At 34.2% G+C, this 13,624-nt stretch overlaps 1 protein-coding gene across 4 annotated transcripts; it reads right to left on the bottom strand.

Annotated features, from left to right (window-relative positions):
• Positions 1-1,314: 1,314 nt before the first annotated feature.
• LOC107360387 (protein Gawky) lies at positions 1,315-12,934 on the bottom strand. Of its 4 annotated transcripts, none has more exons than XM_015927034.3 (11): positions 12,445-12,648; positions 11,530-12,013; positions 10,734-11,076; positions 10,243-10,654; positions 8,730-9,572; positions 8,311-8,624; positions 8,181-8,238; positions 7,769-8,076; positions 7,531-7,674; positions 6,025-7,441; positions 1,315-5,931 (listed from the first exon to the last, which is right to left on the bottom strand). In XM_015927034.3, the coding sequence occupies exons 2-11, from the start codon at positions 11,973-11,975 to the stop codon at positions 5,624-5,626; spliced, it is 4,593 nt and encodes a 1,530-aa protein (XP_015782520.1). In that variant the 5' UTR covers positions 11,976-12,013; positions 12,445-12,648; the 3' UTR covers positions 1,315-5,623. The 4 variants fall into 4 exon arrangements, with proteins under 4 accessions (XP_015782520.1, XP_089123795.1, XP_025016193.1 ...); XM_089267669.1 differs by having other exon boundaries at positions 8,311-8,657; positions 12,445-12,583; XM_025160425.2 differs by adding an exon at positions 12,266-12,286 and having other exon boundaries at positions 8,311-9,572; positions 12,445-12,570.
• Between the last annotated feature and the right edge of the window lie 690 nt (positions 12,935-13,624).

The raw sequence follows: 13,624 nt of genomic DNA on the forward strand, positions 1-13,624 counted from the left end.
TATTTCCATCTTTATAACTGATAAAAAGACTCAATAACATACATAACAATTTTACTTTTGCTGTTCACCTCAATGTTACAATTTTTTCAATTTCTTTCATGAGCACTTTGATCATAGGCGACTCTAGCCAGATAACTAGAGTTGGTACATAAGTACTTGGTATTTAATGGATAGCATTTACAATTGCTCAAAGCCATATTCAGTAAATGTATTGAGTGGAGTTGAGTCAATACGAATCGGTACTTTCGGAAGGATGGACAAGATTCATTGGAGAAAATCACGAATTCGAGATTCCAAGACACGGCTTGTGGTGAAATCATTGCTTGGCTTTGAAATTTAGATTCCTTTATTGATAAATTGGTTCAGTTTTGATCCTTCAGTTGATTCTTTTCCCAAATCCTTTGGTTCCAGTGATTTATCAATTTTGACTTGAAAAGACTGTTGGAGTAAAATGAATTTAAAGATAGTTATTTAATGATTTGGACCATAAGTTTGATCAATAATCTTTATTGATGCAAAAAAATTTTATATTGCCAATTAACTTGAAATTTAATCCGACAATTATTATAGGAAATATAATTATAATATTAAATAATATCATCTTCATTATTACTATAATTAAGTAATGTTTGCTTTTGTTTTATTTTTGTTGACAATGATAATGAGACAATAAAATCAGGAAAAAATCCGCAGAGCTGATCATGATTAAAGTTGTCAGGAAGAAACAAGATATTGATTGAATTAAAATCAAGTTTACGTATAAGTTAGATCACTGCAACGAGGGTATTCGTTGTTAAGACTCGAGGCGGAGCCGAGAGTCTTATCAATGAATGCCCGAGATAAGGTGATCTAACAAACTTATACCAGTTTTAAACAGTATTAATCTGCTGCACTGGTATTAGTGCAATACACTTTTCAAAAAACAATGGCTCTCCTATAAAAAAGTGGTATAAAACAAGTTAAATTGTCAAGTCAACTTTGGATGAAACCTTAATCATGAGGAAATTTCGTTTGCAAGGTTTGATCTGATTGATGGAAATATATATTGATATAAGGAACAAGTTGAAATGATCAGAGAAAATTAGACAAACAAAATTGGATTGTAAATGAACGGTAAAAGACATAATTGATTACAATTAACATCCCAACTTATTTTAACAAAAAAGGTTAAAAAGTGGGACAATTGTTAACAGTTTGGCTTGCTAAAATAAGATTAGGGTTAATCAATGAATCAATGTTAATTTTGCTTGGATATTTTTGGCTCCTGAGTTTTTTCATAATCAATTAGTAAATCAATAATTGTAGGCTTGGTGGTTTTGTTAGCATAATTAATTAATTAAGACAAGTCACATTACATTTTGTTGGTTTTTTTGTATTATTTTGGTTTGAGACTTCGCTTTTGTTTCGTTTGAAAATCAAAATTTTACACAAAACATAAAACCCTGAGCCGAACATTGAACATCGTCTTCAGGTTTAATAGTGTTATAATATTTGTTGTTTGTCATTTTATAATACAATTAAAATCATTATTATTATAATTATCATCAATTGTAATGATAATAATAATTTCATCTCATTTGTGAGCAATAATGTAATACAAGACAGAGTGAGAAAAATTAAGAGGACAGAATAAAGGGAAAAAGGTTGACAATAAAGATTGATAGCGTAGAGAGAAAGGCTTACGGTTGTTGTCGTCGATTTTGCTTGTACATTTAAATTCAGTAATCGTTCATCGTATATTATATTGGTTTTGTTATCTCATATGTATATTATGTATAATTTTTGGCTCACTCAATGAAGAAAATGTTTGTAGCTGCTGCTTTGCTTGAAACTTTGGGACTTGTAAATTATAAGTAAATATATTTATATGATGATAAATGATTGGGATCCAAGAAGGTTGATTACTTTAATTATTCCGTACGAGATGAAAAAAGGTATTTCAATCTTGTTTCCCTCTTTTTGGTAATCATTTGTATCCACATTGTTTCAAAGTGATGGTCATGATGATGTGCCAATGATTATCCATTATTTGACAAAATAATTGTTGCTTTGGTAAATAACAAGAAATTTATCCTCCTTTGGGTGATTTATTCCTCTAAAATAATTAGATAATTGGTGGTCATCTATGAAAGAGTGCACAAGTAAATGAGTGGAAACCAAATGCAAATCCATTAATTGAAATGGTTAACTTTGATTGATTGTTGTAAGTCAAAGTAGATGTAGTTTTGTTTCCCAGAGCCATTATGATTTGCAAGATATTTAAAGATCTTTTAGTCTTTTATTTGAAACAGCAATAATAATCGTCCTTCTCCTCAATTATCATGAGCGGAGAAAGGGACAAAATTGAGAGGTAAATTGCGTAAAATTGAATGGAAATATTCAAGGCATAAAAGAGTTGGGAAATTAAAGAGAAAGCGAATAATGAGAGAAAAAGGGGAAAAAAGTTTAATCACACAAACCTATCAAAATAAGACTTCATGGAAATGATTTATTTTTTTTAACACCCAATGATGTGAAGTAAAATATAAAGGTTATAATTTGTTTGAAAAAGGCAATGCCAATGTTACAATCATTGGCACACATCACGATCAGTTTTGCCGACCAATTTAATGTAACAGAGTTAAAGGAGTTGAAGTCTTATTGATAAGTTTGAATGCCATGTTTGGGTTTGTTCAAACAGGTGAAAAAATTGTGAGCCGAAAAGGTTTAAGCATCAGTATAGTAGATTTCATCATGTAAAGGTAGGGAAAACAGAAAGGACTAAGGATTGGTGAACAAGCTAATGATACAATGTGAATAATGCAATAGAGTAAACATTTTTCAGTCTAACTTGGATTCTAGTGAAAACGTGATTCAGGAGATAACATTGGTCGAGGTGGGGTCAAAGGGAAACAGAGTCATTGAGTGAGAGAGAGAAAGAAGGAAAGATGAAGACCATGGAAAAGAATCTTTTGTTGCTTTGTTTTGGTCGTACATTGATGCTGATGTGGATGAGCATGGTGCATATAGAGGTGAAGTGAATATGTATGCGTGTGTTTCTTTTGGCGGCGGCAGCGTTGAGTTGAATATACTTTTGGTGGGCAATAATTGTTCAAGAAACGAGACGAGAATTGCGAATTGGACAGAAACTCTAACGGTAAGGTTTGGAGGTCTCAAATCACGATTAAAAAGGAGATCTGTTAAACGTTGTTTGTTTGTTTCATTGTGTTATGCTTGACACAGGTTTGATTGAAAAATTATTTCAATTGAAACTCTTTCTCTCTGTGCTACCAAACCAACATCGGAAATTAAGTTGAAACCTTTTTATCAAAATCTAATGCACAGTTAATGCTTTATATCTGGGAAAAAAGATTGATAACTCAATTGTTTCAGTGTTTTTTTCCCAATTATTTGGAGAGTATCTAACATGATTATTGTTTGAAAAATGAAATATGTTTGGTTTTGTCTGATAATTTTAGGCATTAGATTATCATAAATAATTCAAACTTAATTTTCGTTGTCGCTTATACATGTATCTATGTATAATTATAATTAACAAGGTTTTAATTATTATTTTTTTTACTTTTTCGCCAGGCAAAGTTTTCATCATCAAGAAAGATATTTAACTCAACTTTTGGAAAGAATCTTTCTGATGAGTTTCTAAAGTAAACTTAAAAATGTCATGAGTCTTGGACTAGGCTTTGGAATTACATTGAAATACAGCGATATTTGTTAAGATATTCAGAGATAAGTTGTGAGTACGAAGTAAGCAAAAAATAATGAAAGACAGAGAGGGAAGATATTAAAAGGGTGGTAAAATGGTAAAGGGTTATGGACAGGAAGAACTTTGTCTTGACTAACACCACAAGAAACATCAAAGAAAAAAAGGCTTCTAAGATTTTCTGACTTCATCTTTCAACTTCTAATCTCTCAAATATAAGTTACAAATTAGTGTACTTTTCAAACTAGACTCCATTAAAATCACCATCTCCGAATCTGGCTCATTATCCTTGTTGACTTTTTTGTTTCTCAAAACATTACAACTTCTAAAAATGGGCAACTTTTCTTATCATATGATATAAGAGTTGATGAACTAAATATAAATAATGTTTTTGTATTTTTTTTGCTAGAATATGAGCTTTTACACCAGAAGATGGTGATATAATAGAGATACAAACAATCAGAGGGTGAATGGGAAGTGAAAAACAATCGATTTCAATAGACAAGTAAATGATGATTTTGTTTGGCCTCTCGTTAAATAAGTGATTGCAAGAGAGGAAAAATCTGTAATCATCTCTGAATCTTCTCTTAAATAAATTTATATATATATTAATATATAAATGGGTTTCTTATTTTTTTGTGTTTAAATTTATGAGTGAGGTGAAAGAAGAGAAAACGGAAGCAAATATTTAAAGAGCAGGAGGTTAAGATCATTTGTTAAGGAAATGAGGATGAGAATTGAACTTGATGAAAAAGGAGAAACATTGAAAGACAGAGGAAAATCAGAGGCAAGAAAGTAGATGCATTTTAAAGGAAGAAATTGTCGAAAGTATGATAACTTTACTTCACCTCTTGGATTTTCAGTTGTCTTATAGAAATTAAGTTGGAAGGAAGAAGTTAAAAGAAAGATATTTGCAACAACCCAGTAATTAACAAGTGAACCAGGTCCAGAAATAGAAAGATAGAGAGAAAGATAGATCAAGGCCAGGATAGTAGTCATTGTTAGGCAGGAATTATTTGGTGGTGTGCACTAATTGAAACATTTTTTTGGCTTAATCGTCAATATTATCGTCGATGATAAAATATTGTTTTGCGATAAACTAGGCTAAACCATCTAACTTTTAAAGTTCCCAAAGAGAAAATTAGGCAAAAGTAGACCAAAAAAGAGATAAGGAAAATTGGGACAAAATAAGAGAATTGGAAAGAAATGATTTAAATGATGAACAAAAAATTGAAAAGATGATGCATGAGAATGAGGATTGTGTGAGGATTCAAAAAGTTTTTCCAAGAATAGGAAGTGAGATGAGAATGGGTGAGGAATATGTACTATTACAGGTATATATCCTCTCATGACTTTAGTCAAATATCACCATTGATGCTAATAGTCCATATTCATCTGATATGGCTATAGTTTTTTGTATGAAGGCCGATGAAGGTCAACATCATCAAAAGTAGATGGGTTTATGGTACTTGAGGACAACTCTTTTTAAATCTTTTTTTTTGTATTTTGCAGGTTTGTTGCCATCCTTTTTAAGTAAATGAACATTAAAGATGATTGGGCCAATCACTGTACTTTTAGGGTTTAAACCACCCTTTTTATGAGTAATGATTTGGACACCGTAAAACTGAGCGAAGAACAAGTTACTTAAACTTGGCTTGACTTGACTTGATTTGATTTGACTTTTGTAACCACAACTAAACTTGACTGAACTTGATTCGACTTGACTTGTCTCGTCTTTGAATGTAATTTATATGATGAGTGTTTTGGGTATGAAGTTGAAGATAAATGGCTTGAATATGTAGTTTTGTTGCATTTTTGCATCTGGATTGTAAGGCGGTATCGATTTGGAGGTCAATAGATTCATTTGGTAATCTTTTGTAACGTAGTGGGCAGTAGTTTACCCATAATTAAATTAACATAAAATCACATCCATTTGTTCCCGATGTTAACTCCCATGCCGAATCCCATTCCATTAGTGTTATTCATCATTCGGGAGAAAAGCAGATCTTTCGATTCAAGTCCTCCATTGCTTAAATGATCACCTTCATTGGAAGGATTCATCATCCAATTTCCGTAGGAGTTTGATTGAGGACGGATACCTGCCATTGATTGGTCTCCTCGTGGACCAAGTCTCTCTTGGCCCAATCCTGGAGGTGGTCCTCGAGTCTTTGTCATAGATCCACTCCATAGAACTTCATTATTTGGAGTTTCATTTGGAATAGCCCCCCAACCTGATACAAAGAAAAAAATTATTTTTAGAATCAACTCATTCAAATTATGCTGAAAAAATTATTCAATAGGTCTTTTATAATAAAAATAATTACCGGCATTGGCATTCGTATTGAAAGCCCAAGTAGCGTTGGAAGATAAGCCAACAGACGGGGCCAATATATCACTATTCATTGAGGTTGGACTTGCACCTTTGGCTGACCAATTGTTGTACAAACCGGTTAATATTGCCGGATCACGGATTGTGTTCACAGAGAGCGGAGATCGAGTAACACTACCGGGAGTTATATGAGGATCATCCTCGATTTTCATACCAGATACACCTTTCCATGGTTTACCTGGTTCAAATTCAGGAACAAGGTTATTAATATCATTAAGGTCCAAATTGTTCACAGTTGTTTGGCTAGGAGCTGTCATTATGCCTCCAGTTACACTAGATGAGCTTGACATGACTAAACTTTTCAAGTCTCCGGATTGTGTACTATTTGGTCTCATAACAGAGGAAGGAACAGTGTTAGAGGCAATTGAAACAGCATTCATCATGGAATCTTTTGACCAATTTGAACCATCATTTGCATTTCCAGGGAAGTTTAAACCTGACCAACCTCCGATTCCAGAACCATTATCACTAGTATTTCCACGGTTCAAACCGCTTTCATTAAGATGATGCTTTGATGACCCAGGGGCACGAAGAAAATCATTGTTTCCACTGTTGTTTGATCCAGATGAACCATGTTCGACTCTGTCCATATTAGAGAACTTCCAAGTTTTCAATCGTGAATGCTGATGTTGCCCACCATTACCTTGTTGAACACCTTGTTGCTGTTGATGACCTTGTTGATTTGCAACATTTAATGCATTCATACCTCCATTGAGGCTAGAAATGCCAAGCCCTTGATGCGCACCAGCAGCACCACTTTGGACAAAATCTTTAAGCGATAAATCACGGAAATCACTGTTCAATTGAATGCTATCATTATCTTTGAGGAAGTCCATGCCAGCCCCATTTCCACTTCCATGATTTGCATTGAATACCGGAGGAATAGAGTTACTATTGCCAATATTTGATACCATACCAGAATGGTGAACACTTTGAGCATGGGAGGATTGTGCAGAAGCCAACAATTGTTGTGACTGATTTTGTGCCCCACCATTTCCTCCAATATCACCATTTGATTGAGAATAAATTAATGCAGTTTGATTTACAAGTGATGCTTGTGAATTCATAACATTGGGTTGAGAGTGAGTTGGACCACCAGTCATCTGTCCCTGTTGCTGCTGCTGTTTTAGGAACAAACCTTGTTGAATAGTTATCTGATTTTGTAAGTTTTGGATTCGTAACTTGGTTTGAGTGATTTGTACGTGAAGATTTGACTGAGAAGAGTTATTGAAAGGTCCCCCGTTTTTGGGGTGAGAGGCAATTTGTAGTTGTAATTGTTGGAGTGTTTTGATATTTTGTAAAAGCTGATTGATCAAATGGATAGTAGGTAGTGCCAACGGTTGATTCAATATCTAAAAAATTGAAAACAAATTTTTGTAATTTTGAAACTCAACCAAAGAAAATCAGACACATTAAAGCAAAATTGGCAGAGATAGTTTACCTGAGCATTGAGATGGCCAGATTGAACAGCTAACTGAATCTGTTGGACCAAATGCATCAATTGTTTTTCTGATGGCAAATTGGGCTGACCTGAGCCCAAGTTTTTAGCTGCTTGATTCCTTAGCACATTTTGGACATGATTGATCTAATTATTGTAATAATTTAAAAAGTTGTTCGTTAATTTCTGTTTTCAAAATTCAGCCAATTGGTAGAGCAAATAGTTAACACGTTATACTTACTGAGGGTAATGCTTGAGAAGGCGCTTGATTAAGCTGATGATGAATTTGGCTTTGATCATGTTGTTGCTGTGAAGTAGACTGTTGGACGTTAATGATATGGTCTGGAGTCTGATGAGAGGAAAGAGTCACTTGAGGTTGGTTCTGCTGCATCCCTTGAGATGGATTACGATTCATAATACTGGAAAGACTAGAATTGACGAGGCCAGTGTTCAAGAGTAGACTAGTCGGAGTATTGCTGCTGACCTGGTCTTTACCCCTCAAATCCATCTCATTCATACTATCACGCATTGAGAAAGCTCGAGCAAGATCTGAGTAATGAAAGTAATGCATGAAAAATTAATAAACATGGTCCAAAACAGGATTGCCTTAAAAAATGTAAAGTAAAATTAAATTCTAAATCAAGATTACATACCATTAAAATCTTCTTTTGACAATCCACTGGAACGTAAGGCATTTTCAATATCTTCTTTCTGAAAATATAAGCGACAGAAAAAATACAGTTAAGAAAGAGTAAAGGCAAACAAATTTTTCAGTGAACTTACCTTGCATCCCATTTCCATCAACAGTCGATAAACTTTGCTTGAATTCAACATTTCTTTTGATATTTGAGGTGGTTGTTGAGAAGGCATTCCTTGTTTATTTTTGTTCCAATTATTTTCGACATCAAGAGACTCATCGCCAGTTAACCAATTATTTGCTCCTCCAGTTCGTCCTTTTGATCCCCAGTAGGAAAGAGGACTGGTAGGTCCAACATCTTGTCCCCAATTGCCAGCAATGTTACCTCCAGGAGTATTTGGTGTACCAGGTGTAGTTTTAGGAGTTCCGTTTTCACTTTGTTTTTGGCCCCATCCAAAACCTTGAGATGAAATCGAAGCATTAGCATCACGATCTTCATCATTTGGTGGGTTAGCATTGAAATTGTAAGTGTTATTAATATTATGGATATTATTTTGGTTATTACCTCCAATAGGCATTTGATTATTCTTTGAATTGGAGTTTTGGTTATCACTCCAGCCTCTGTTGGATGGTTTGTTCCAGATATCAGTGCCCAGTGAGCTTGGATTAGCTGGCCCGCCAACTTCACCAACATCACCGCCATCACTCATGAGATTACTCGTCAAACCATTGACTTGTTTGTTTTGGTTATTATTGTTGCTGCCACTGTTACCTTTGTTTGTGTTGATTCCTTTCAATCCTGGTGTACCAGGTGGTAATCGGATCATTCCTGGACTAGGCGAAGTTATTCCCGAACCTGCACCATTTTTGTTACTTTGTGAGGCAAGAGCATTATTTCCATTGGCACTATTACCTGGTATTTTGGCATTGTTAGCAGGATCTTTCCAGCGAGCAATTTTATTATGCTGTTCAGGTTTACCCCAAACAGCAGTTCCATCATCGACATTACCAGAAGATGCAGGAGGAATTCGTTTCCTGGCATTTTCTTCGTCATTATCCCAACCTGTGGGTTGTATCGATTCATTATTCTTATTGAATCCACCTTGAGAAGTGCCCCAGGTTCCAATGTTAATTGAACCAGAGCCTGAGCCAGAAGATGCTGAAGAAGAGCAAGAACTTTTCATGCTATTGCTGTTTATTGTATTTATATTATCACGTTTCATACCAACACCAGAAGGGTTAACAATGCCTAAGTTTGAGCCAGTGGCCATAGGACCACCAAAGTTTCCAACAACACTGCTATTTGAAACATTAACCACATTATTTGGTACTAATGCACCATTTCCATTATTGACTTTGGTTGAGCTTCCCCAAATAGAGGCTGCATTGTCAGAGCATGGATCAGATTCTGTAAAAGATGAAATGATTCAAATTTTAAAAATTACATCAAACATCAAATGGACAAACATTCAATGTAATGGCAATTGAAAAAATGTCAACAAAAGCAGAAGCTGCATAAAATTTTAAAGGAACAATCTATTTAAATGCACCAGGAAATAAAGATGCAAGAAAAAGGAAAACACTTAAAAGAGACAAATATTAATGAATAAGTAGAGTTAAGGAATAAATTCAAATAAAAAGAAAAAAACTTGTTGTTCTAATGAAGTAATGAATAGTGATAGTAAAAGTGAATGAAGAAGAGGGAAATAATTTGGGGGGGAGATTTTTTATTCAGGTCAACATGACAAGGCAAACAGAGCGTTGTTTTGTTGAATGTTGAAGTCAGAACATTCAAAATTGTGCAACTATCATTTAATATATTCGGATCAGACAATTTTAAATCAAATAGATTAATTCTAAAACGAAGGGAATCATTAGAAGCAACAGTTGAGGAGCTGTTGCAGGGTAGGTACTAGATCATAGGTTCTAATTAAGCAGTAATAGGAGCAAAAATGCCACGTTGAAATGATACAAATGATATGTATTGCCAAATAATTGATACCAGCTTTTGTTTGTCTCAATGAAATAGATATTTTTCGGGAAAAAAATTACGAAAAAATATGTGAATTTATTCTTACCGGAAGGAACAGAGTGATTGTTACTGGCATTAATAACGGAAGCTGCAACTGTGCTTGCACCACCACTTGCCATGGGAGCTGTGGCAGAAACACCAGAGGGAACGCCTGTCCAAACATTGCTTGAATCTTCTTCTTCACCCCAAGTGCCTCCGATATGAGATGCAGAGTTATGGCCCCATTGTTGAGATACCTTTTGATTCGTTGAGACTGTTGGAGTTGCAGCAATAGGTGCAGCTGATGATGATGATGATGCAGCCGAAGCCACTGAGATAAGTGCTTTGGTTTTATTACGGACGGTATATTCCCAAATTTCTGTGCCTGTTATAGAGCCGGTAGACCACAAAGAGCTACTCTCATTTGGACTTGACTGGAGGGACGGAGGGAGATCCCAGGCTTTTTCCTGGTTTATCACCTAAAATGACAACAATAAACGAAAGGTTAGAGGTGTTAAAGGTTTGAAAGAAAATTGAAAATATTAATTATACACTTACAGTTTTACCCCAGTCATCAGAGAAGAGGGCAGCATCTTTGAGATAGTCATTCGGAACAGGTTTACCCTCTCCATCGGTGGCAGTCATGGCGACGGCGGAATTGTGATGAGATCCATATGAATAATCATTTTCACGGATCATGTGGCTTCCTTCATCCTGAATATTGCTATCGTTCAGCCAATTTCGATTACCCGAGCCCTTAGAGACAGCTGAGCTACCCCAGCTAGAAGCTGGAGCTCCTTGGTTGTTGGATTGAGTGTTGCTACTTTGTTTCTTTTGCTGTTGTTGAAATTGATTTTGTTGAAGCTGTTGACTAGCACAACCCCATCCAGAATCATTATTCCTAAAAAAATGAAATTGCATGAGGAATTGCAAAAATTTCACGATTAAAAACGTATATAAAATAAAATAAAGATAAATTCTGAGCAAATAGGTAAAATTGATAAAGTCAGTTGATTAATTCGACGCAATTTAACAAAAACGTCAATTTTAGTCAACCATGAGATGAGTCTGTTGATCTAAAATCAGATATTAAACATAAATTATTAACACTTTCTCATGAAATATATAGGAAATAATCCGGATTCAATCCAGAACCTTAATTAGAAATCTAAAAGTCATCTAAATGAACTACATCCAAAAGTCATCTACAGCTAATTGATGAATACCTGAATTTACTAAAAATCGGTCTTTAGTTTGTTTTCAGGTTTAAATGATGAGGTAGCAATTTTAAAATAAAAATCGTAACTTTTCCTTAATAATAAGAGAACAAACAGGGGATGATTCATCAACTCACATTGAATTAGCAGATAGGCCTCCACAATTTAAACTGCTTTCGCCTCTATGAGATCCAATGGAAGGCCATCCTTCATTCTTGCTCAGTCCATCCTGGGACCTTTCTGAGTGATTATTAAAAGTGTTACCAGAGGTAAAGTTGTAATTAGGGAAAGAACGGTCATCACCATCATCACAGTTTGGTCCACTGTTAAAGGATAGACTGTTGTTATCACTGGTGTTGTTGATGTTGCCACTGTTATTATTATTAGTCATTTTACTTCCAGTGCCCATAAAATTATCACAACCACCAATAGCACCAAGGAGTTCGTCCAAATTATCGTTAAAGCTCAGCTTTTCGTTATCTGCATCCATTTTTTGTTGTTGGTCACTGTTTTTATCATCTCCTCTGTTAGGAATGTTCCAACCTTGATTCATCTCCATTTTGTTATCATCGTTTTGCCACATATTAAACACCAAAACAAAACAGGATTATAAGTTAATACCTGAAAGTGAACATTTAAATAAATAACGAGTCAATAATTGCGACTTTGAGATCAATGAAAAGGAAGAATAAAACGGAATAATTGGAATGGTGAACTATCAGGCATTAGAACATAGTTAATAGACAGAAAAGATATAAAATTAGATAGAACAGATTTGTCCTTCCAAGAGAATGAATTTCTGTTTGCTCTCTTATGAGCAGAAAAAGGGAAAAAAAGCAAGTCAAAAAGTGAGAGAAAGAAAAAGATGCTTACTAAAATGGAGGATCAGAAGGACTGAAAAAAGGTGAGAGAAAAGAAAGAGAGCGAAAGAAAATAGAAAGAGAGAAACATATAGATAAGGAGACATGAAAAGGATTGATTTCATGAATTGAATTGAAAAAAATTGTATTTAAAGGAGATTGGAATAATGAAAATTAATTAATTTTACTTACTGATTAGCAAGACAATGTTGATAATGATTAGGTACATTGAGTTAAAAGCAAAAAATTGATTGTTTATTGATGAAATAATTGATTAACGGATGAGGTTTGATGCGAAAACATTACAAGTAAGAGTGGTGTCTATATTACAGACTCTGTAAACTGTAAGCGGAGAGTGTGCGTTAAGAATTGTCTTTACGCATATCAACCTGGCAACAAAATGGCGTCAACAACATTTAACAAATAAACATAACACTACATGTATGAACAAAATGAATTACCTTTAAATATATTTTTCTTTTATTCAATTTACTCATCTAATTTTGTGTATTTATTATCAAATTTTTACAATTTTAAGTTCAAGATAAGACGATCATCTTTATTAATTTATATCGAACCCATGAAACTAACTCTACTTTTACCAGTCAACCAATAAGTCAAACATTGTACAAGAAAAACCTAAATTTCTTTACAATATTCAGTAGTTGCTGAATTTTTGCTTCTCCTGTGAACCAATGATTATGGTTACTTATATGATTCTCAAGGATAAATTTTAATCAGCAATCTCATATTGCGTAACTATTGTTTTCTCGTTTAAAATTAAGTGTTCTTATAATTATACCAAGCACGGTAGGTAAGCATATGATATCAGTAAAGTGAACAATCAGACGTATTTTGTATAATGAATCAGCTCCAAAGGATTTGTTGGGAAAAAGAGTTAGCTCATTAACAATGAAACCATCTCAATGGATGAAAATGTATTAACCAAGATGTATTACCATTTATTGTGTTACATTTTTACCTCAACTTTTAAGAAAGAAACGTTTTGAAAACTTGTGTTTCCCTCCTTAGATTATATTTTTGCTTTATTTGTTGTTGATCTGCTTCTACAGTTGAAAAGTAATCTAGTCTTTTTAGACGCCATCTTTATGAAGGGATGATACTAAACTGAATAAGGCAGGGAAAATCATAAGCATCCAATAAACATGGCTTCCCAAAGTTGGGCTCAAAGTTTAAGAGACTATTTCTTTTCTCTTCTCGCAAACTCACAAGCAAAAGTAATACAACGAAACACCTTTTTTTATCCACTTGTTCCTGGTTGATGATTTAGTTGACGATGTGAGTTGATAATGTATTTTGTTATGGCAAACACTAAGATAGAGAAAGGCAAAGATGAAAAGAGATGAATGAG

This window comes from Tetranychus urticae, chromosome 2 (assembly GCF_039701765.1).
Source record: "Tetranychus urticae isolate SD_2017Ah chromosome 2, NJAU_TeUrti_SD_1.0, whole genome shotgun sequence".
Taxonomy (NCBI): domain Eukaryota; kingdom Metazoa; phylum Arthropoda; class Arachnida; order Trombidiformes; family Tetranychidae; genus Tetranychus; species Tetranychus urticae.